Raw genomic sequence first — 25,449 nt, 5'->3', positions numbered from 1 at the left:
TCCCTTAGGAATTCTAATAGCATTACCTCAATTACCCTATAACACACAATATTTCTCATAGATTTGTTGGAGGACCCCACTAAACCCTAGAAATTAATAGGTGGTAGGAATTTGGGATTATTTGCCATTGAACTGAAAATGGAACTGGTTCTTTATTCTTCCTCATTTCTTGCTTTCTTCAGTTTCTGTTTCAGCATGTTTCTGTTTCAGCTAAGTTTTCCTTCTCCATGTAGCTGCCTATTGCTCTGCCCTTTCTTCTCCTTCTGACCTCCTTTTCCCATTGTGTAGGCAAGAAATGCTACAACACTGCTGCCGCTGCCACAGATGGCACTTGCACCACCATGTTGGGGATCAGGCAGTTGGAGTACATTACATCTATACTGTACCAGTTGCACTGGTTGCAGGTGTATTTCTGGCCCCAGTGATAATGATAAATCACCTGCACCCCCATCAAACCTGCCCAGCTGCCCACCAACAAACACAATTAGGCTGGTGGGCACACAGAAAAGGGCCTCTGTAGAAGTGGCCTGGCAGTGATAGAATGCCATTCTGCCTGAAGTTAGGTAAGCTCCGAGCCTCAGCATCCCTCAAGGGCAGGCGTCAGTGAAATAGTGGACCTTCTCTGGATGCTGAGGCTAGATCTAGTTATTCTCTCCAGGTTAAAGCAGGAGCCGGACCTGACAGGCAGTGGCTTGCTTAAGACTACTTACTGAGTTCATAGCTAGGGTGAGATTTAAACTCGGAATGATAAGCTGGGCTTGGGCCAAGGCTTTGTTCTGACCCCTTCCTTTTCGAAGAGTGTCTTGGCCTTCCTTTTTGAAGAATACAACCAAATGTTTCTCACAGAACTGAATTCTTTACAACCTGAATTTTCTGGAACTATATTTACAACCCCTGACATTTAATTCTGAGTTGGTTCTCCACAGAGTCCCCCTCTGCACTTGAAAAACAGTATTTTTAAAAATGGGAGCACAAAGAAGTTAGCCTTCGTGGCATGCGTTCAGTTATTAATCACTGTGACAGCCACATTTTCTTTCAGACTGAACGCTACTCGCAAATACCAAGGCATGATATTAGCTTGTGCGAAAGAAGACCAGATATTGAATAAAGGACTCTCTTTTTCTTATTTCTTAAAATATTGGATTGATGGGACCCTGGCAATCAATACTATTCTTTTTCTCATTAAAGGCTCTTGCAAGTATTTTGCTCCAGAGCCTCAAAGAGCACATTTCAGCATGAAGAAATCTGTCAGTTTCTAGTAATGGTACATTAACAAGTTAAGTAAAAATTATGGATGAAATGTTTAAGCCTGATTATGGAGTGCCATTGGTTTTAATGAGTTTTGATAGGAGGTTCAGAGACTCAAAACCACACAGGCCTCATCTTTTCCTTAGTTTAAGACAATGCAATCTCTGTCCTGCACCTTCTACTGCTCCCATAGCAATTCTGAATGTTGTCTATTCCAAGTGTTGTGAGCTCCTATTGGATAGTGCTTGTGACATCAAAGTCCAATGAGGATATTTCCCTTGTCACGCTGCAACGGCCTCTTTGTACATAGAACTCTGCCCCCTCTCCTCCTCTGCATCTCCCTTAAATCTGTTCTGATTCCTCAACCCTCCGGAGAAGATTTGGGGGTACACAGAGTGCACATGGTGGGGGGGGGGGAGGGAAGAGATGTCACAAGCAGGTGTCAGGAGCAGGTCAGCAATAACTCACACAGGATTAGAGAAGTTAACTCTTTAATCAAAGAAACAGGACAGCTCATAAAGCCAAGCCTAGTGAGTTCAACAATGCTTCCCGGTAGATCTTGCCCCTATGAGGCAGTTGTGAGGACTGAAAGTACCCACCTTTTCCTTAAGTTTCCTCCTCCCCCAGGTTCTTCCCAAGCAATCTGAAACTTTGTTGCCTTGCCTGTCTTTTCTCTGCCTTCTTCATACCTCTTCTGGAAGACCAGGAGGGAGGGAAGCTGGTTGCAGCAGGAGGGGGAGACCCCCTGGCTTCTTCAGCAGCCTGACTCATCTCTGCCTCTTGCCCCTTCCTCCTCTCCAGTCACTGATTCTGGACTGCTGTCTGTCACAGACTCTTCCTGCTCATTAAGCCCTGTTACCTCTTCAGCTTCCAACGCCTCTTCTTCCCAGTTTGCTCCCTCTTCTCCCTCTGACCACTCATAGTCATCCTGCCACCCATCCCTTGGCTCTGAACCTTCTTCTCTCGGGGGTTCCCCAGCTGGTACCTCATAGCAGTGCTCTGCATCCAGCCAGTCCATGACAGGAGAGTAGGACAATTCCGTTGCTCAAGCATAAATCCTTGTGCTGACAGGATGCGCTAGTTGGATACCATCTTAAGAGTCCAAGCTTCTGGCTGGAGAGCAGAAACTGAGTGTGAAGATGAACAAGAGTTCTACCCCAAAATCAACTTAATTCACCTTTAGTTTGTCCTGTAGTTATGGGAATGACTTTCGGGTGCTGTTCAGCATTTTTTGAACTAGTTCAGTGAACTTCATTCACTCCACTCAGCTTCACTCCACTGCTTCTTAGTGATGTGATTTTAAGCACTGCTGCTATCTGGAAAGAGATTGTTTTCATATGTTTATTATTATAAGATTCATAGTTGATTTTTGACCTGGTTTATAATGGTTTTATGTTATGAACTGCTTTGAAAAGCTGCTGTTTTGGCTCTGGAAGATGTTATAAAAATATCTGAATAAATAAATAATATTACACGCATTAAAATTGACATCCATACACAAACCAGCTCTAAATATAGGAGCATGCAAGTGTATTAAAAAAGTATCCTCAGTGTGTGTTTTAGTGGCACATTGATGAATTGAAATTTGCAAAATAAGACTCTACACTAAAAGAGGTCCCTATTACCTCCATTCATTTCTGGAATCTTGCAAGTGTTTTTCCTACCTTTGGAACATGGCAGCATTCTGCATGTCTGGCCTTACAGGGAGGTAAATATTCCATTCATCACTACTTTTGCAGGATCAGGACGTTCATACCATTAATTACTAGAAAGAAACAAGTTTCCTTCACAAATAATGGATATTGATGCCTACATTGGCTTAAGGTATTGTTGGTTCTAATGGTCCCAGTTGGAAACTTTTAGCAGGGCTGGCAAAGATTTCTGCTTATCCTCCTGAATGGCTCCCTACTCAAGATGCGTTATGGAAAAATGCCACAGACTCTTTCTGCCTGAGAATTTGATTTCACTTAAAACAAATAATCTTCCTCTGCAAACAGACTTCTCACCACACAACTTAGCCCTGAATCACAAAATCGCTCATAATCTTAGGTGATGACAGTGCAATTTTGACATATGGATGGAGACACTGCCTGATTCAGGAATAGGATCCTGGGAAGAGGTTATAGTGAGAAGAAGTTCAAGAGTTTTTAGATTCCTGCTGCATTTGCACTTTAGAATAAACATATGTCTGGACAAGGAGAGAGCCATAGGGACGTTGGAGGAATCTGTGAAAATGGACTATCAAGCAAATTTCCTTCCTCCACCTATTCAACACCTATTGGACTCTAGCCAGGAAAGCTGCTCTTCTTAGTTCTCTACAGTTAACTTTTTAAATGCATGCACACTTTATACATAGATAGATACATAAATTGTTTTGCAATGTGCATTATTTGCATAGTCGGGGGGGTATACAGCTTCTTCTTTATTTGTTGCTAAAGTGTTGTTTGTTGCCAAAGGCAACCTATGTGCTTCCTAACTTTGTCTTAAAATGCCCACCCTGGTGGTGTTGTTTGTCCCCCCGCAAAAAAAACTCCCTGACATTTGAATACCATCTCTTTCAGAGTTTGGAGCTCCCTCCCCAGGTCTCATGAGGAAGCGTTTAAAGGTCTAGGGAAGAGACAGCAGCCAGGGTAGAACTGGTGCAGTGCAGGCGTTATATGAATTGTGAATATTCCTGACTTAGCCTTAAGAAAAGCCCTGCTGGATCAGACTAAAGTTCCATAGTCCACCACACTTGTTTCCTAAACCAGGGAATCAGATGCCCACAGAATGCCACAAACAGGACATGAGTGCAATAGCCTCCCACTGTTGCGCCCCAGCAGCTGGTATGCCATCTTGGAACAAGCATGTAGCCATCATAACTTGTAGCCTGACTAATATGCAGTAGCCATGTTCAGCAGCTCTTCTGAAGAAGTTTGCAGGGAGCAGCGCCGGGCTGAGTTTATGTTTAGTAATGGCTACTGCCAGAGACGTAGGGACGTGGGTGGCGCTGTGGGTATCAGAGCCTAGGACTTGCCAATCAGAAGGCCGGCGGTTCGAATCCCCGTGATGGGGTGGCTTCCGTTGCTCGGTCCCTGCTCCTGCCAACCTAGCAGTTTGAAAACATGTCAAAGTGCAAGTAGATAAATAGGTACTGCTCTGGTGGGAAGGTAAACAGCGTTTCCGTGCACTGCTCTGGTTTGCCAGAAGCGGCTTAGTCATGCTGGCCACATGACCCAGAAGCTGTACGCCGGCTCCCTCGGCCAATAAAGTGAGATGAGCACCACAACCCCAGAGTCAGACACGACTGGACCTAATGGTCAGGGGTCCCTTTACCATTACCTTTTACTGCCAGAGACATGCTTTCCTTTTCATCAAGCCCACACCCAGTCGGTTTCTCTCCGTTCCTCATTCCCCCTTTCATTCCTCTGTCAGTTCTGCTTCCCTTCTCGATCCTGATCCTCCACTTTACCCATTCCAACTGTGCTGGTCCCGAGGGTTAACCGTGCGGCGAGGACTGAGTCCTGTTCCTGCGTGCACCGTGTCCTACTCTTCTACCAGTATGGTATGGAGCGGTATGGAGGCTGTCCATCAAAGCTGAAGCGGGGTCCAAGGCAGGGAGTCAGGTGAGGTCAGGAACTCTGGCAGAAGAGTAGGACACGGTGCAGGCAGGAACAGGCTACCAACAATGTTGCTCCCACAACCTGGGACTGGGGCTGGCTGGCTTTTATCTGCCCCGAGGCATAGGGCAGCCCCGGTCCACAGGTGACCTGCCTCTCCTGCCCTGGAGGCGAGCACTCCTTCTGCAGGAACTTAGTTCCCTCTGCCTCTCTGCCCTGAGCCTCTGCAGCTCAGGAGAGGCTGAAGTGTTACCGGACCCAGAGGCAACCTCAGCTTCCCCTGAGAGTGGAGCACCTGCAGGCAATGGGTCCGGAGTTCCATCACCTCCGGAGCCAGAGCAGACTCAGCTGGAGCCTGCACCTGAGGATCCAGCACAGGTGAGGACCCTTCAGTCTCAATCCCCAGCCCCGGCTCAGCTGGTTCTGGAGGCGGGAACTCCTGTGCAGGCTGGGATTCCTCAGGTTCAGCCTCTGAGTCTGAATCCCAGGCCATCACACCAACTCTGGGCTGAAAGCTGAAGTGGGTCAGCATTAGTGCTGTGCTGAAACTTGCCCTCCCAATTCCTTGTAAGTTTTATTCTGTGTTGTACAGAGTTTTGAGATTTTTTTCCTTTAAAATATAAAGCAATATAGAAATGTAAGAATAAGAATAAGAATAACGGGACTTCTGTGTATGGGACAGATCAGTCAGTACAGCATGAGACTCTTAATCTCAGGGTAGTGGGTTCAAGTCCCACGTTGGGTGAAAGGGGGTTGGACTTGTGGTCCCTTCCAACTCTACAATTCCTCGGGTCTATGATTCTTCTCTCTCACTCTCAGGGTGCTTTAGAATTTATTCATAATTCTGGTGGGTGCAAGTTTCAACTTAACTTCTCATTGTGAGGTGGCTGAGGCTGGTCTGTCTGGTTTTCATGTCATTAATGTCTCTCCAGTACACTGCATCCTGCCCCCCAACTCCCCACACCTTATTGCTTTGAAAAGGCCCCATAGGAAGAGTTAGATCATGATGCCTTTGCATGCCAGCCAGCACAGTGATTATTTATAGAATGAAATGAAGGCGCAATCACAAAGCATCTTGACCTACCTCAAAAGGAAGGCAAGCATAAGAAAAATCCTGCTCTCTGTCTTGAGGATTTCATTATGATTTTCTCTTCCTTCTGATAATTTATGAATGCTGTTTCTTCTCTCAGTAACTGATGGGGGGTGGTTGGGGGAAAATGTGGGAGCATCAGAGAGCCATGTCTCAGGCACAGAAAACTGACGGTCTGATCTAGAAGCCTTCCCTGCCTTTGTTCAAGTTACATTCCTCTCTGCCAGCTTCTGCCTGTGGCAAAATGTATGTGTTCAAGCTGCCCTTTGCCACCACTTTAGCGAGTTAGCTTGCCTCTTTGAGTACAAGGTGAAAAATAAACCATATTAGCTTACTGAAAATAATCACTGCTTCCCTGATTTTTTTGTTTGTATTTTCATTATGTTTTTCTGATTTGCAGGCGGGGAAGATTATCCTAATGTACCGTCAGCAACCACTGAGCATTTTAAAGAGATTTCTCATCTGGGCTGTTTTGCTGGTGAGTCGCTGAAGCCTGATGTTTTAAAGATAATAGCATTAGCGGTGCTGCCAGGCCCTTGTTATTTTTAATTACAGTAGTTGCTCACAAAATGCAGATAATCTAACAAGAGGGAAATGGTCCAGGGCCCCAAAGTATTGCAGCATGCCATCTTGTTATCTCCAACTGCTCTTCAAAACATCTACTTCTGCTATAAGGTATCTAAACTGGAAGTAATCTGGTATAACCCTTGTTCAGCTCTTCCCTCTTTCTTGGTGGGGTCGGGGCGGTCCATCCTGTTTTGCCACCCGAAGCAAAATGGGTAGGTGCCTCATACCTCATGCCTCACGCCAAAGCCTTGCTTACTGGGTTCACACAACTTCAACTTCTGGCAAGGTCTTGCAAGACGCTTGTTACATCTCTCCAGAAACCAGAAGCCCCAGGCGCTTCTCCTTGCTTCTCTGGCAGGGGCAGTGGTGTGCGAGCGGACAGGATTTTTTAAAAAATCCCCTCAAAATTCAAAGTTCAGTTCCCATTTCCCCCCACATCATTGGAGATTGAATAGTTACCATTAGCCTATTTATCATCATTCTGCTAGCTGGCTTTAATGGAATCAATATTAATTACTGAATATCAAGCGTAGTCCGAAAACAAGACACAGGGCTGTTAATGTCCCTGTAGCTTCCAGAGAGTGAAGAGGGGTTATTGACATGATGTTAGCCGTTTCTAGGACCACCCCTGTTCACCACCTTAAAAAATGATTTCAAGATTTAATGATTTCATAAATTCATGATTTCATGATTTCATTATTCCATGATTTAATTCACGATTTCATGAATTTATGATTTGGTTCATTATTTTTCACGAATTCATGATTCAATTCACAAATTCATGATTTCATGATTTAATTCACGAATTCATGATTTAATTCAGGATTTCATGAATTCATGATTTGATTCAGGATTTCATGATTTCAAGAAAAGATGCCTTGATTCAGCAAAGAGCCACATTCAGCAGAGGAACCCTGGAAACAAGTGGGTGGGTTGCCTGGATTCGCACCACCCTCTGTAGCTGTGCACATGGAACCCTGTCAGAAAACTGGTTTGTGTTTCCTTTTGGGAATAAGGCACAGTGGAGACTGTGGTGTCTTTATGATGTAGGGTTTATTTACATATCCAGGCAACCCCCAATGTGTGTGGGTGTTGTATTCTGGGTCAACACATGCGATTGCAAAGTTCACGGAAGACTGCTACACTACATTTTGCCCCTTTTCCGGCCATAGTCGGATTGCCATGATGTGCGCGTGTACGGTCGCATGTCAGTTGGATGCATGATGGAGGGGTTCACAGCATTAACGCCCCCAAAGGGTCTTCTCCCATAGTCACAGCCTTGGATTCAAACAGACCTCCAATATTGTTCTCTGACCCTCTCTCCAGCTTGCTGCTTTTTTCCTCACACACACTTTCAGCTCTGAACTCACTATCCATGGGTTGAGCGAGGGGGCCCTACCCATTTGCTGTCTGGCACAGAGCTCCCTCTCCTTTGCTTCCAAGGTGCCCCATCACCTTTCTTTTATTCTCTTAATGGCCCATTATTAATGTGATCTCTTAATGTGATCACCTGAACATAGGAAGCTAGCCTGGTTTGATTAGCTTTTAACACTTGCTGGGTTCAGAAATTATGTGTCTTGCACCCAGTTTAACCTACCAAGACTTCATTAAATTCTAACACTTACGGGATCCAGGAATTTAAAGGGGTCTGGCACTCCCAAACTCATAAGAATATTGTCCTTTTCCATATAACAGTTGTCAAGGCTGCCTCAAGTCTCAGCTCACAAAAGACCAACGCCTATCTCTTCTTATATACAAAAGTGTTTATTGCAGTTCATTGTTTGCTTCACATCCGAGGCGCGCAGCCCTACGTCTGCTAGGCTTAGACCGCTGAAGTCCCCTCTGAATCCGTCCCTCCCCTGCACCAGTTTAAGAGGCTTGCGCTGCTCCACCTCTTTCTCTCTTTCCTTTTCCGCAGGGTCTTTCTGCCCGCTGGGGTTTCGCCCCTCCTGGATTCCTCTGACGCGGAATCAGACTGCTCTTGCCCCCTCCTGCGGGCTTTGGGACCTGGCCCCTCCTCCGGGCTCCCTGTACTTCCGCGCGCCTCTACATTTGAACTTGGCGCGCGCGCCCAACCTCTAACATTCCTTTTAACAGCTACACTACTCCCTTCACTACTCCCCTCCCCTTCCGGGAGGGTGACTTGCTCCGACCTCCCTCCTTTCTCTGCTGCCGGAGCCGCTTCCCCTGATACACTGAAACCTCCACCCCCTTCGCTGCACTCTGGCGGGGAGGCTGGTCCTGACGCCCAGCTGCCACTTTGGGATCCCCCGCTGGCCCCCTGCTCCTGACACGTCCCCCCTGGGGCTCCCCTGGCCTTGACCACCGGCGCCCCCTTCTGGGAATCCTCTGATTCGCTGGAAAGACTCATGGAATCTCTTGAGTCATTGTCATCCTCTTCCTCGCTGTCCTGGGATTCATCCCCATCGCTCTCCATCTCCTGCCTACCCTGTGCCTCTGTCCCTGAACCCCTGACAACAGTTCTATAAGTTAATGTATTAAGTCACTTTATTGGGGAAAGGAAAACTCTGTTGTCTGAATTCAAAGGCCAGACTGAGGTATTCACCCAGGAAGGGTAGAGAACACACAGTACTCCTCCTGTTCCTTCCCTTTCTATTTTTGTTTTCGCCTGGCTTGGGGCCCATTGCAACATTTTATTGAAAAAAAAATTATATCAGTTCTCACCATATTTCATTAAAGCACTTAGCTAGAATGCTGAAAATCTCTCCTTCATGTCCTTTCCCTTCCATTCACCTTCTAACTTATGCACATAATTTTTGAGGCCTGCTTCAGGTCCAAAGGCATGGTTTGCCAAGACGCAGACAAGTTTCTATGTGCTCCTCTCAGGAGCTGTAGGCATGCCAAATGTTTAACATCATTGACCGTGAAACACAGGAAAGTCTTTGCGACAGCCAATACCTCTTGCAACAAGCTAGTGATCCACTTTTGATACTATGTTTTTAAGAATGAATGATGTTTTAGGAACTGTGTGCGTGTGTGTTTGCTTTCACTTAGATTTTTACCTAATCTAAACGGTCATAGTAAAGTCATCTGATGATATGCGTCCAAGTGTTAGGGGTTAAAGTTACTGATAATTCAAGAGCTGCCAATGGGCTACATCTCCCAAACAACCAGCAACTTCCCCAGTCTGTAGGTGTGAGGAATAGCAGATAATCAACTGGAACACAAGTGCAGATTAAGACATTTCATTATTTAGCAAGAAAAACTGACAAAACACTCAGAACTATATACTGTATATTTCATGTCTGTGGGTAGGACTCTTCAGTCAGAAGAGAAGACACCTTCCTGAACTGAAGGCATGTCTTTCACAGTTTCAAAACTGATTTAGACTCAGCCTCTATGATGCCAAGCTTTAAAACTTCATGACTGGATAATTCCTATTTATGAAGTTATGTAAGCCCTCCTTTCATGAATGCCTCCTGGAGTCTGATGCTCTGAAACTAGCTAGCATCTCCTGTTTTCATGCCTTACTGTGCCTGTTAACCCCCCTACCTCCATCTGGTAACTCAAAATAAAATTTTCCATGTCCTGTCCAAAAACCACAGCTTTGAATCATCCCCTTCGTGCACCAAATTTCCTGCTAGGCTTTGCATTTACTGGACAATTTCTCAATTCTTCCTGAACATCTGTGATAGTAAAACAATACCATAGATGTCAGCTCTTCATAATTTGGGTAATTTTCCGTTGTCAGCTTATTTCAGCTAAAACTCATTTGGAGTTCAGTCTTCTCCCTTGCATTTTAAAGCTGCAAACATTTATTTATTTATAAAAAATATTTATACACCACTTTTCATTGTAAAAAAAATCTGAGTGGTTTGTAACAATTATATGTAACATTATGCAAGACAACCCATATTGAAATGTTAAAATCAGAAATCAACTATTATGGGAAAACATATTCTTAATTGCCTGCATAAGTCTGGTGGGGTGGTGGTGGTTAGCAGGCAAGTTGAAACCAAAGATGTGCTGAATCTCTGTTGGCAGAGATCATATTGTGCCAATGACATTAATGGCTCTGATTCTTGTTGCTGTCAGATGAGCCTTGCCAACAATACTCCTGCAGTGATTGAGCTGGGATCAGGTGGTCCCAGTGGTATGCTGGAACTAAGTTGTTCAGGGCTTTGTAAATTAATACAGGCACTTTGAACCTGGCTCAGTAGTAGTTGGGCCACCAGTGCAGATGTTTGTAACAATGGAGTCACATGTTCTCAGCCAGAAGCCCCTTTACCACCACCACCAGTCTGACTGCTGCATTCTGCACCAGCTGGTGCTCCCAAACCAGGTTCAAGGGCAGACCCACACAGAGCACATTGCAGTAATCTAGCCTTGGATTACTATAATGAACACACAACTTAAATCTTTCCGTTAATAAAACCATTCACAAAATTGGTTCCCATGTCCAAGAAATGGGTCACCTGCCTACCCTGGATGGGGTTGCACCCTTTCTGAAGGAACAAATTTGCAGCATGGAGGTGCTTCTGAATCCATCTTTGTCACTGGAAGCCCAGGTAGCTTCTGTGACTAGAAGCACCTTTTACCAACTGCAATGGTTACAACAACCATGACCATTTGTTTGGCTGCTGTAGATCATGCATTGGTTAATTCAAGTTTGGATTACTGCAGTACAATGCACTCTATGTGGAACTTCACTCACACTTGTTCTGGAATCTGCAGTTGGTGCAGAATGCTGCAACATGATTTCCCAGAGACCTGCGCTATCAAATATGGACTTAAAGGACCTTGAATGCCTCCAACAGCTAGTCACCTTCTACTCACTGATGCAGAGAAGAACATTGCTTCATGCCCTCTGTATGAGCTGCCAAAGACATCTGGTTGACTGCTGTTGAAAACCGTGCGGCACTAATTGTGTTTCCATGCTCAGATGCAACAAGTTTATATCAAATGACTGCTTCAGCATGTTGCCATCTATAACACAGATTTGATTCCCTTCAGGCTTCCCTGGACTGATAGTTTTGTGACTTGACCTTAAATATCTCTGAAAATCCTAATAAGCCACATTCACCATGTAGTGAAGACTGAGATAGAACCACCAGCAATCGTCCTTCGATTACATCCTGCCCATTCAGCAAGCATTTCTCCATTTTCCAAAGCACAGTGATAAAGATCTTTGCCACTCCCCACTTTTTTGAATGGCAGATCTTGCAGTTCATCTGAAGAGGATGATGGTTCAAGTCTGTCAAGACTGATTATGCCAATCTCAAAGATCCCCAATCTTGACTCCGAGGTGGGAAGAGTACCTCCCTGGTCACTTACTTGAATGAGGACTTGGATGATTGATGCATCAAATTAAGAAAATCAATGGAATGTTCATTTACAAAAAATTAATCAGTTAGCATAGTTCTCAATGCAGTCTTGTTTGCCTCAACATAAAAGGCAAATGCCTGATTAATAGTGACAGCAAATGAGCTAACAAGTGTGCTGAAATGCACTTGGATCAGACATGCTGGAAAAGCTGATTAAGAAGTAAAACAGTTTCTCCTTCTATACCTTTTGGATTCTGGTTTTTTCCCCATTGTTCACCAAAAATATTTCAATTATTTGGAGTAGTGGGTTGAATATTTCACATGTGGTAGTTGTTGTGTGATTTGAATTGCTTATTACTGCTCCTGGGCTACCAGAACTTGACCTGGTGAATGGTCTGAAGGCTGATAGGCCGCCTTAAGCTAATCAGGCCTGGCTCTGTAAACTGCTTTGATGGGAGAAAACTTGGGAATCGGCTGTAATCTGCTCCAAGCTCCTCAGAGGAAGAGTGGACTATCAATTAAACAAATGTCATCCATTTAGTAGGTATATGGGTGGCGCTGTGGTCTAAACCACAAAGCCTAGGGCTTGCAGATCAGAAGGTTAGTGGTTCGAATCCCCGCGACGGGGTGAGCTCCCATTGCTCAGTCCCAGCTTCTGCCAACCTAGCAGTTTGAAAGCATGTCAAAGTGCAAGTAGATAAATAGGTACCACTCTGGCAGGAAGGTAAATGGCATTTCCGTGTGCTGCTCTGGTTCAACAGAAGTGGCTTAGTCATGCTGGCCACATGACCCAGAAGCTGTACGCCGGCTCCCTCGGCCAGTAAAGTGAAATGAGCGCCACAACCCCAGAGTTGTCCGCGACTGGACCTAACGGTCAGGGGTCCTTTTACCCTTATACATATATAAGAGAGGCTTGATGGATGTGGGAGGCTGAAACATATGTTTAAGGGTGCATGCCTGCTGCAAACTCCCTCTTCACACCATGTTACTACATAAAGTGTGTAGCTGCTGTTAAATTGCAGTGTAGATGCCCTTTAGATATTCTCCCAGCCATGTGGCAGCCATTTATTGATGAGCAGCTCTTGCACAGCAGGAGGAAAATTTAACTACCCTGACCGCATAGGTGCCAAGGCTGGCCCTACCATTAGGTAGATTAGAACAAGGTGGATGTCTTGGGGGGCAGGTGGTGCAGGCCAGGGGGCAGCATTGACATTTTGGAGGACAGAACTGTGTGTGCTGCATTGGCTGCCTGGTGCTTTATAGCTGTCCAATCGCCAATAGCGAAGTAAGCTTCAACTGCTAGTTCATTTGGCTTCTGAACATGGAATTGAGGGACATCTTGACATTTCACTTCACAGCAAAACCTCTTAGACCAGTCCTGTTGGGGACCATTAAAGGTAATTGAAATAGCAGATAAAATTATCTGCTACCATGAACTGTAGTGAATTTGCTTCTGTGATCATTTTGATGAGTTCAGTATATGGTTATATTAAATTACAAAACTGAGTCTAGCCATTGGGTCCATTTTGTCCAGTGTTGGCATCTGTGACTAGAACAGGTTCTTGTGGGTCACAGGCAATTGTCTTTTCAAACCATCTCACAAGAAAGCCTTTTAATTGGAAATGGTGGGCCAACTGGGTTATTTTTCTTTTAAAAACTATGTCTTAATCTGTGCAGAATGGGTGCTCCTTGCTTTCTGCCATTCTCTCTCTCTCTCTCTCTCTCTCTCTCTCTCTCTCTCTCTCTCTCTGGCTGTCAGCACAAAATGGTAGGGAATAGAAAGAGACCATTGTAGGTGACAAGTTGGAAATTATGTGTTTGCTCAGCCATGGTATAACAAGCCTGGAAGGCACAATTGACTGCAGCAAGCAGAAATATTTCCAAGCCATTGATCCAGGCTCCACACACCATGCAGGAAACCCAGACTGCAGCTTGTCAGAGGCAGTTAGCAGTGGCTTTTGTAAAGCTGCCTCCTTGAGGATCTGTTCTTGGACCTTGCTCAGCAGGGGGCCTTGATTTCTAAAGATGAGTACCAGTGTTTGGAAACAGGTTTGCTTCATCGGTTCATATGTTGTTTCACAGTTCCTCTAGTTACACGATTGGATCTTCCATGCAGTCCTTAATGGGGTCGATTTCTTATGAGTAGAAATGTAAGGCCTTTCTGTAATAATCCATTTACAACAGACAAGTTGTGTGGGAGAAAGAAGGAAAGCAGTTGCACACATAGATGTTATTCATCTTGAAGCAGCACCAGTTCCATAAGCAGCAGCAATATGTTCAAACTGCTTCTTGCCTGTTCGTCTCCAGATCTAAAACTTCCTTTTCACTAGCTAACATTTGAACTTGCTTTTTACCTTGTAGGTAGATATGGCCTGCATTCCAGCCATAACAAAGGGGCACAACACAGGTTGGGACACAATCCTAACTACTGCATCACATCAGCACAAGGGTTTCCACTTCTGTAATGGGCCTTTTCCTCCTCTCCCACACCCAAGCACACTCCCACACCCTTCCCAAATCTGCTCCAGGTGGTTGGGGGAACCCCTAGAACAGATTTAGAGCATGTGCCGTGAAAATCATTGCACTGGCAAAACGGGTTCCTTAGCTTTGCATTGGATTCCACCTACAGTCCTTGTTAGCCTTGATCTTTGCAACACTGGAAAGTGTTTTGGTTTGCAGAAAATACAGTATAATTAGGTTGAGCATTGGGTTACCAGCAGGCAGCATTTTACTCACCAGTAACCCTCTGTTTTGTTAGGTAGTCAGTATCAAGATCTAAAAAGTCATAAGTTTCTCCCTGACTCTGCTCCTCACCCGACAGGTTCCACACCTTCCCTCTGCCCATGAGCTGCTGTATCACAATAGACTCCATTTTCAGCTATGGCTCTACCTTTCCTGGCTTAAACTAAAACTCCTAAGGGGGGCATTATTCTTGAAATTGAAAGCTGGCCATCATAGCTGAACATGGCATTGCCTTGTTCATGAACTAAAATTTCATGTCAGTATTATTTCTTATGCCTGGTGAAGGGAATGATAGAAATTGAAGATGGGCCATGTCCATGCAAGATTTAACTCTTAATGGCCAACTCTGAAGCGCTCTTCTTATTTACATCTCCTCCTCTGTGTTCTTGCCCTTTGTTCTTGGGGGCAAGTGTTCTTGTCAATTGACAAGTGTTCTTGTCAATCTCAAAGGCTTGACAAAGGCAGCGCACATGACTCATGTCACCTTGAATTTGTCTTTGCATGTGCAGTATGTCCTAGTGTTCATACACAGCACAATCTAGCATGGCTTTTTTAACAGGTCTGATTCTTTCTGGGTGTCACTTACGTTAGCAGTGGTGCAGTTAGCCTTGCCAAACCTTTCAGCTTGGGCACCTATTTTGTGATATTCCTGTTACTCAGCATTTAGGAGACCAAAGTGAATGTTTAATTCCACTAGTAACACAGTTCCACAGAGGGAACTCCATTTAGCGAGGGGGATTTCATGTTTCATGTCACATGTCATTATCCTTTAGAGTCACCTATATTTCCACCCAACTCATTAGTGGTTCCACACATCGAATGGCTATTGTTATAAACATGCAGATCCCTTTGCTTAGCAAAACAGGATAGACTATTTGGTCAGTGTTGGAAACATGGCTGAAATTGCTCTTGAGGTTTTTTTTATTATAAAAAAGTAACCATAACCAATGCTCTTAAAATAGGCAGAGTTTCACAATTTAATCGTGCATGTTTCCAAATGCAGTTCTTGAAATTTTTGCTCCCCTTAACAAAATATGAAATGGTGCCTCTGGTTTTATAGAGCACCTAAGTGAAATTCAGCTTCATGTGCGCTGGGTAACACTTTATTTGCAAAGAGGTCAGAGCTAGTATTGTCTCTTCCTCACACAGCCAGTCAGATTGTGCCTTTGCAATGAATTATGGGTCCGCCATCAGCTATCTGATCTTGCCCTTGCAGACTAGATGGCACTAATGAACATTGCCATGACACAAAATCAAACCTAATTTCATTTTGTGAGGGACAGCTGTGACTTTTGCTGTAAATATGATCCTATTGTGGTTTGGTGTGTGCACGCTGCAGTGATGGATAGCTGCATGTAACGTTAAGAAATGTTGCCATCACTTGTCAGTACAAGCCTATGTGAAATAAGCCCATTTTTTAAAAGGCATTAAAAGAAGCTTGTCGTTTTTCTAAGGCTCAAGGCAGGAAGAAACATTTCCTTATGCTAGTGCTATATAACAATTGCAGACTTAAAGGATGAATGTAAGGCAAGGGTGGGGAGCCTCCATACCATAATTTCTCTTTGCCTCTCTATCCTGCCCTGAGGACTATCTCCAGGACTGCTCCTTCTCTCCTAGGTTGGCCAGTTGAACATTGCCCCCCCCCCCCCCCCGGAGAACATGCTTCATCAAAAAAGAGAGGACCAAAGAGACTTATCATTTGCATAAGATTTGCATATGCTAATTTACATATAGATGCGTATGTAGAAATAATACTGCAATTTAAACAGGAATATAGTAAATCTTGCCAGGATGGGGAACAAGACAGTGGGCAGGTGAGCTGCTTACAGTGCAGGCCAACTCCTCCTCTCCCTTCTTATCATTCTTTATTTTTAAACTACACTTGGACCGGACAACCCTTCAAACAGTGGACTCTCCTGTGTTCAGTAGTGCACATGGCCATTCACCTACAACTCCCATCGGCCCCAGTCATAATGGCCAATGGTCAGGGATGATGGAAATTGTAGTCCAAAACCTTGGAGGGGGCTACGTTGGCTGCACCTGTCTCAGGGAACCACACACACACACTCCATGCCCTTTGGCATTGGTGACACACAAAATATTTACCGGGGGTATTGGCAGGTTCTTTTTTTCTGACATTATCCTGTTATTCAGTTCCTGAATATGCCATAAGCTAAACAGAGGATCTCTCAAGGTCGGGCATGCATATGGAGGAGCTGTGATATAAGTGGGACCGCTGCAATGTAGTCTTCAAAGTACTGTGAGATAGTTCAATATATTGCCCTTTTTTTAAGACAGCCAATGTGCAGTACAAAATCGCACGTCCCAGCTAAGCCACTTTTGACCAGTGAATAACATTTGTGAAACTGGATAACATGTGCTTCAGTGCACATTAGCCAGTTTTGCATGTGTTATTTGTTGCACACATGATATTTCTTTATTTCTTGGACACAAGCAATGGTTGCTGCAATAAGCACTGATCAACACATCTTAATGTGGTTGTGTATTTACACCTTAAATTTTGTGCTTTTAACTGCAGCATGAGGGCTTTTATTATGCATGCTTTTTGGCTCTTTTCTGTTTTCCTCATTGTAAGCCTTTTCAAGGACTACATAGGTTGAAAAGCAGCTCTGCAATAAATAAATAAATAAATAAATAAATAAATAAAATCATGTTTCAGCATTTTTTAATGTACTTTTCTCTGCAGGAGGGATGGGAAGTGAAATTTGCCATTGCATATTTGTGCAGTTTCTGCAAGACCTTGTAAACTAGACCAGAGAGGGGTATAATCTGGGAATGCCAATTCCTCCCCACCCAAACTTCCTGAATTTCAAACATATTTCAGCATCCATTCATGTTTAGAGCCCATACCCAAATTTGCAACATGAGTACATTTCTAACTCATTCTGCGCACACACACACACACACACACACACACACACACACTGCTTTTCTTTTCATGCTAGTAACATGCCATTTCCTCACTCATCTTTCCACCTAAATTGCAGTGCTCTGTTTTGCTGATTTTAAAGCACAGAAACTGAACAAATATAGATTTTGGTGATCTTTATCTAAGTTTTAAATGAGTTTGAGGTGGGCTTGTGTACGTTTGAACACACCACAGTAATATATCTAATCCTGAGATTCTTCCCAACCTTTTATTACAAAAACAACCCACAAAAGATTTTCAAGGACAGTAGCTCAGTGGTAGCACACACGTGATATTTGAGTGCTAGTAAAATGCAATTTCCCTGCAAATAGGGCTGCCTCGCCACCTCCATTTACAGACCACTGTGCCTTCAACAGGAATCAGGCATTCAGAAAATAAGCAGAGGCAAAATCATATGTGAAATCTCCTCTCCCTTTTGCTTATTTTTAAAATTACCAATATTAACACAAACTTGCTACCTTTAATCAGGGTTTGGAAGCAAGCTTCTGGCTCTCATTGCAATGTCTGTTTTGAAGCTAGCAGTGGTTGTCTTTCACATTGGTGCTGGCACAGTTCATCACCAAGAGATTTTTCTCTGCAAAGAGAAAGGACAGGGGAGTTCACACATGCAAAAAGAAAAGAGGAGGAGGCAGTGTGTGAGCCTGCAGAGCACATTCAAATGCTTAACCCGTGGTCAAGGAATAACAATATTATATCTGCACCAAGCCTTTGTTTGGAAAGTCCATAAAAAGTAGTGGACCAACCCTAACTCCCAGCTGAGAGCAGTGGGACTGAACAGAGCATCAGAGCCATTGTCACGTCTGAAGTCTGGTCATTTATGCCAGCCAGAGTAGAAGAAAAAGTGGGTTAGGACTGCTCTGTAAAGGAACTAATTTTCATTTCTGATTATAACCATGCATGAAAGTAGACTATTTTGCCATTGGCTTTTTCAGCTGCTCATTATTGGCTGGTGGGGAAACTATCAAAAACAGTTGTGTATGATCATTTTCTAATTACATAGAAAATCTCTCTTTATTTCCATCTCCTCCTGCCTCCCACTGCCCTGATGTTTGATTTCAAAGCATCTCCATTATTGTGTTACAACATGAAACCTGAAGCATTCGTTAAACCACCTCAAAGCTGATTTAACCACAAATCCATTACACTTTAAGGCAGTTGATACAGCTTGTAAAAGTCCTGAATTTCCCACACACTACAGATTAAATGTTTGGAACTATTTCCATTAAGCTGTATTACCCATAATACTAATATGCAATAGGGAAACTGTTAGCTATTTGTGATAAAATATATGCCTTACCCAAGACTTGAAGATAAATCTTTACATGTCAGGTTGGCAACAGTTGAACAACAAGTATTATTCACACGAATACAATGTGCTTTTCTCTCTTGAGCCCAACAGAGGGTTTAGTCTTTGTTTGTTTTCAAAACTCCTTCATAACAGTGCATAAGTTATTAATCCATAGCTTGCTTAAATCTCACAAAAATCCTCCAGACAGGGTCTGCTTGAAGTCACCACATTTCCACACTCTCAGTCAAAGAATCAACTAACAGAACAACCAGCCAACTGCCAACTGCTAACTGCCACCTCCTTTCCCCAATACCATTTATTCTTTGTGAAACACATTTACAATGCAAATATAATACAAATACTAACAGAAACACCTGCTAGATGAGTCATTTATTGACAGCCAGGGTCAACAAAAGAAAATTTCATGTTTCAGCCTACTTACTGAGTCTGTGTCCATGCGTGCAGGATTAAAGCAGGAATGGGAACTTATGGTCATCCGGATATTGCTGGACTCAAATTATTATATTATATTATACTGGCTGGGACTGCTGTAGCATATGGAGGGTCCCAGGTTCCTGTAGTAAAGTATATGATTCAAAGAGACGCAGCTGTTAGGTCACAATGCTGCACATGGCTGATGGGTAAAGTTTGGTTAGTGGGTCTCATATTGTATAAGACTTCTCTGGTGGTATCACTGCAGTCTCAGCTTAAATGTTCAATTCCAATACAGGGGGTGGAGGGGAACTTGACCGGTATAGTATAAAATTCTGTACTTCTCTCTCTACTGCTTTTTTTTAATTTTTAAAAAAGAAAGGCGTAATGTCCCCCCCTTGGTATGAGGGACAGGGAGGCACCACAAAATGGGGACTTCCACATGTTAATTTCCCTCTCACTTCAAAGCAAAGCAAAGCAAAGCGAACCAAACCAAACCAAACCAGAGCAGCAAATCATTTCTTTTTCTCCCTGCACCCTGGATCTGACTCGCTGCTCCTACGGCCGCTTTGAATTATGACGCACTGTCACATTTATAGGGTGATTTCATCAATTGATTTATTTAATTAATTTAGCGTTTTTAACACCGCACAGAGGGTATGTGACAGAGTGTGGCATTAGCAATTTCCTTCAGCAATAGATTTATTTGAGTTTTGTCTGCCAGGATTTATTTGAAAAAATACCAAAGGCAGCTTTCTGGCCTTGCTGTTCATTGTGGTGCAAACACCAACAGCTTGGTGTCGAAAAAGAAGACAACCAGGCCAAATGTTCCCGAGGCTTAGAGACAGCAAAGCTACTGCAGTGGAGACTTAGCTTGCTTCCTTACCATCTTGTTCAGGATATAGGACTATAGGGAGCCTTTGGGATAAAGACGTCCAGGTCTCCATTTCTCATGAACAGGCCAGTAAAGGGCTTCATTTGAGCCATGGCTTAATTCTAGAATGTGTCTTCAATAATAAGGTCCAAGAAAGAGCAAGTAATGCTGGCTGGCAGCTCATTTAAGTAGCTTGCAGTAAGGGATTCATGTGAACCAGGCCTTGGAATCTATTTCTGGAGGCAGATTTGTCCCAGGGTCCAGCAGTTGCTGGCCACTATAGCAAAGTTTTATGCAAAGAACTTAGTGTAGGCATGATGTTGGAACACAACAGCCTCATCCAAGATGATGCTTAAAAATATTAAGATTGTCTTCTGTTGAGCTGTCATTTGTCAGTACCCTTGACCAATCTCTCCCACCAAACTGTACAAAATAATGTTACTATTGGGCTCAACCTCTCTGGCATCCTTGAGGTTCTTTGACTCAGGCTGATCCAATTTCTGGAAAGGGCTTTGTTTTAGGAAACCTCATACAATAAAATAAAAACAATCACACTTTCAAATCAAGGTCTTCTATTCAGTTCAGTGCATCTCTCTTTGCTCTGCAATGCATCTTTTGATAAGTTAATCAATGGAAACACTTAGAACTTGGCACACAATCTGTTCCTTCCTCTTCCTTTGCCTCCCTTCCCCTCTCTTTTCTGTTTTCCCTGAGTTAGATATGTTATCACTTGCTATTGACCTGTTCTCTTTTCCTTCTTATTAAGGGGATTATCTCTGCCATCCTAACCAAATGTACACAAAACGAAGGATTCATCCCCATCAATAAAAATCTCTGGTAAGTGCTTTCAAGTCTACCTTATAAGTTTGATTGATGCAAGTCACGGCAAAATTTGCTCATAGTTTGCATCATGCCAAGAATAAGATGAAAGATGTGAGATACCAGACACCACTCAGTTTGCCCTATTAAGATGCTTCTATTGTATTGCCCCTGCCTTCGTTGGGTTTACGTTATTCCCTGGTGTGATGTGGGCTGTATTACAAATGCTGATGCTCATCAGCTGATCTCCTGTCATTGAACAATGACTCACTGCTTAAAGATTGGCTCCATTGGAAAGCATTGCTTCAGCAGTTGATCTGTATTGGCTCATTCCCACATGCAAGACTTCATTTGCTGCTACAGGCAACAGCTGCTGAGCATGCATGTAAGAGCCACCCCTCTGAGTGGTCTAACCACCCATTGCAAATGCATGTAACAAAGGAGGGAAGGGTCATAGCATACAAAGGTCCCAAGCTGGACCCCTGGCATCAGTGCAGGAAGGGCTTCTATCTGCATCCATGGAAAGCTACTGTCTGTCCTTGCTCATGTCCAAAACAGAGGCATTTATGAGAAAGTAAAGGAACAAACTTTACTTAATGATGCAGACTCCATGGCTAGGAAAGAGCAGATTCTAGTCTGGGTCCTCTTGCAAGAGAGAGTAGTAGCAGCAATAAATCTTGTCTGACCCAAAGTTGTGGGTTTGAGCCCCGTATAGGGCAAAATATTCCTGAATTGCAGGGGGTGGACTAGATGACCCTGGTGGTCCCTTCCAGCCTCACTTGGTACAGTATAAAGGCATCTTTCTGTAAATCTGACAGCTGCTGTTCCTCTGGAGAAAAGCTGCTCCAAGGGGGTATTTAGAGCAACACCAGTGGTACATGGGAGTCTGTTTAACCTTTTCCTTATCTGCCACTTCTCCACTACAGAGCCCCCTCCCAAAGGGTGTCAGGCATTTGTTAACATGCAATTCTGCTATCAGCTACTGTTTTCATATTTACTGATAGCCATCTGGTTGTGGCATCCATTCAACTGGTAATAATACATGGTTAGAGCTGGTTCTCACTGGGGAAGGTGGGGCTAGGATCCATAGCTGTCAACTTTTCCCTTTTCTTGTGAGGAATCCTATTCGGAATAAAGGAATTTCCCATTAAAAAAGGGAAAAGACAGCTATGATAGGATCACAAATGTGCTATATATTCACACTATCCACCCTTACAATGTAGGCAGACTTTGCACTCATTACCAGGAAACACAGGCTGGCGGCAAGTACCATTCTGCTGCCAGCAATTCAGGAAGCTGGCCTAGACCTCAGATGGTAGAATCAGAGCATTCTCTTTTCTAGTGGGTTAGACTGAAAATTTATGGTACAGTGAGGATCCTCTCATGAAAATCCATATAATAATATTTATCTTAAAAACCAATTCTGTAGTGTGACTTGATACCGCAGCTCTCAAATGCCTTGGTTCCCCCCCCCTTCCTTTTAAATAAGCGCAAGGGAATTGTAGCAAAGACACAGTGCCCGTCTTTCATGTTTTCTAGAAAGCCTGAGAATATGCAGTGACTCCTAATGGAGAGTTAACTAGTTTTGAACACCTATAGGGGTTCAAATGAGTCTGGCCATTATCTCCAGCCCTTTTTATGGTGCTTATCAGAGAGGATGAAACACTTGGATGAAGCACTTGACGGTTTTAAAGGGAAAGTGAAAAATCAATAGCTACTTACAGCCCTTGCAGTATGCAAATGAACAGCCTAGCTGGCTGGGTCTAAGGAAGGGCATGGAAAAAAAAAATCACGTAGGACAATGGACTTCTGAGCCAAGAGGAAAAATATGCTGCCGTAAGTGAACCTATAGCTTTACTGAAGTGAAACTGCTACATCCGCTTGCTGTTTTTGTTTACTACAGTGGCAGCAAAATTAAGAGATTTAATGAAACTTGCACAGAAATTGACATGACATGACCTAACTATAAAAAAATTTTAATGTGATGAATGAGAGTTTTCAGTTTCTGAAGATATCCTGGGGTAGATAATGGCAAAGGACTGTTCTTGTTAAAGTGATGTAGCCTAGTGACTAACAAACATAGTCCATAATAAAAAAAATCCTTCCAGTAGCACCTTTAAGACCAACTAAGTTAGTTCTTGGCATGAGCTTTCGTGTGCAAGCACACTTCTTCAGATACACTGAAACAGAAGTTGCCAGATCCTTCTATATAGTGAGAAGGTGGGGAGGGGTATTACTCAGAAGGGTGGTGGGAATGGGAGATTGGCAGATAGCTGAGATGAGCCTGCTGACGACTCTTAACGACTGTAATAGGTCTTACAGGAAAAGGCAAGGGGTGAGAAGGTGAGAAATGGCTTAGTCATGTATAATGGGATAAGAATCCAATGTCTTTGTTCAATCTCCCATTCCCACCACCCTTCTGAGTAATACCCCTCCCCACCTTCTCACTATATAGAAGGATCTGGCAACTTCTGTTTCAGTGTATCTGAAGAAGTGTGCTTGCACACGAAAGCTCATACCAAGAACTAACTTAGTTGGTCTTAAAGGTGCTACTGGAAGGATTTTTTTTATTTTGACTATGGCAGACCAACACGGCTACCTATCTGTAACTGAAACATAGTCCATGTATGCTTAGTTGGGAGTAAGGCCCACTAAGAATCAGGCATGGCTAACCTGGTTGCATCTGTCTCAGGGAGTGATGATGGCCCTTCATGCATTCTTTGCATGTGTTGACGTATTCCAGCGCAGGAGCGTTACAAATTGTTTGGGGCAGATTCAACAAAATAGCTGCACTAGGGGGAGCCAGTGCTACAAGTCCCGCTAGTGCAACAGGGCTTTCACTCCACTGCTCACCCACTGTACACCTCTAAATCAGCTCAGGGAGATTGGGAGAGTCCCTAGAACAGCACATTGGGCTGGTGAGACCATTACATCTGGCAAGCAAAAATGCTTGCACTGATAGAAGAATTGTATTAACACAACATTGAATTCCACACTCAGTGTCCCTCAATATTTTGTGGTTAAAGCTACAAGACCAGTTAAGATAGACCTGCTAACAATGGTGTTATCTCTCACAGTTGCTCTTGGATTTCTCTCCCATTTATATGAGAGTGGGCTCATTAGCTCATGGCTAGAGAAAGGGAGCAATTTTATTTCATTAATTGACTAACTGAATGAATTTCTAGGCTGCCTTTCAACCAAAGTAGTCTATAACACAGATAAAATTAAGAGCAATTCAAATGGGACCATGATAATCCCTTTTCCTGTGTCTTCTCTTTTCCATAGCACTTGGCTAGGTGGGTTTCATACTCCAGTATAGCCCCACACAGTGAAGTTCTGCTTTTCTGGTTGTTTTTTGTGTTTGCTAGGTCTTTGTCCTTTGTCACCACCCTGAGCTGCTTCTCATTTGTCCTGCTGGGAATCATGTTCTATGTTATCGATGTGAAAAATTGGTGGGGAGGTCAACCTTTCATTTTTCCAGGTAAGTTATTGCAGCTGTGGCCTATTATAACATTTGATTGGGGCAGTAACACCAAGGTAAGTTTCTAACAGTAGCCCTGTGCAGACATTCAATCTACATTGAAAATGACATGGCGTAGGGGGTCAGGGTCACACCCACTGGTCCTGCCCCATCATTGTCCATAGTCTCCATGCATGGAAGAGTCTGTCCCTATAGCGACCTGTCCACATACACTGCTGACATGCAATCTGTGCTTTGTAAAAATGGAGGTTACAGATCTGCACATAAGGAGCTTATGAGTTTTGGCAAGTCCCAACTCTCTTGCATATACACAGGTCTGCACAGATCAAACATCAGCACAGGACTATTGAGGAACCTTTTTCAGTTAGAGTAGCCAAAAGGACAAAACCCTCCTCTGCTTTTGACAGCAAGTGAAATATTTTTCTTTTTTATTTCTCTTATTTTCCAGAGCCTTTCCTGGCTACTGATGTTGCTTTGGCTTTTGACCCAGCAGTGTAGTCTCTGTTTTGATTGTGGCTGTTGTGCATTTTAACGTTTTATTGAGAATCTATTTTATAGATTGTTTTTATGTGGTTGTGGGTTCGCTTTTCTTCTTAACTATTAGATTTTAATAGCTTGTTGAAAGTTGCTTTGCCTGCTTTTTGTAGAAGGGCAGAAAAATGACTAATGAAAGAATTAATACTAATGAAGCTTGGTGGTGGTACACATAGAGACCCCGCAAACCCTTGCCTGAGAATTGCACAGTGTCAATTCCAAAACACATGAAAAGGCTGCTCTGTGATTCATTTAAGTGCTTATTGACATTAACAAGTGATGCTACTTTGATAGTGCAGTGACTGTACCTGGTGGAAGCCAAGGATAAATCATTCTGTATTTTGCTCAGTCTTAAGACTTCCTCTGGAGCCACTTGGCAATCTCTACTTAATTATGTGTTTGTTCAGGAATACAGACTAGTAATTTATGAAGCTGTTATGCCAAATGGCTTATGTCTATCATAGGTCATAACTCAAGTCTCTAAGCAGCTAGACTTTTGCTCTCAGCAGTCCCTCTAATGCTGCTTAGCTATACATTGCT

General features: G+C 43.5%; 1 protein-coding gene and 1 long non-coding RNA gene across 4 annotated transcripts in view; one reads left to right on the top strand and one right to left on the bottom strand.

The window, feature by feature from the left end:
• LOC308476882 (heparan-alpha-glucosaminide N-acetyltransferase-like) overlaps window positions 1-25,449 on the top strand; it is a 171,042-nt gene that overhangs the window by 143,374 nt on the left and 2,219 nt on the right. For both annotated transcript variants that reach the window (XM_081004994.1, XM_081004995.1), the window contains 3 exons: window positions 6,338-6,415; window positions 20,842-20,912; window positions 24,263-24,375. In XM_081004994.1, the coding sequence (XP_080861120.1) occupies window positions 6,338-6,415; window positions 20,842-20,912; window positions 24,263-24,375 (262 nt within the window). The remainder of the gene's footprint in view (window positions 1-6,337; window positions 6,416-20,841; window positions 20,913-24,262; window positions 24,376-25,449) is intronic.
• LOC308476937 lies at window positions 1,728-19,204 on the bottom strand. Of its 2 annotated transcripts, XR_013986235.1 has the most exons (4): window positions 18,779-19,204; window positions 17,940-18,055; window positions 17,045-17,161; window positions 1,728-2,564 (listed from the first exon to the last, which is right to left on the bottom strand). It is a non-coding gene; the product is annotated as an uncharacterized lncRNA (long non-coding RNA). The 2 variants fall into 2 exon arrangements; XR_013986236.1 differs by lacking the exon at window positions 1,728-2,564 and having other exon boundaries at window positions 17,026-17,161.

The sequence above is a fragment of the Podarcis pityusensis genome, assembly GCF_964106645.2.
Source record: "Podarcis pityusensis genome assembly, chromosome: 5".
Classification (NCBI taxonomy): domain Eukaryota; kingdom Metazoa; phylum Chordata; class Lepidosauria; order Squamata; family Lacertidae; genus Podarcis; species Podarcis pityusensis.
The sequence above is the reverse complement of the archived record's forward strand: the minus strand, read 5'-3'. Positions and strand labels throughout refer to the sequence as shown.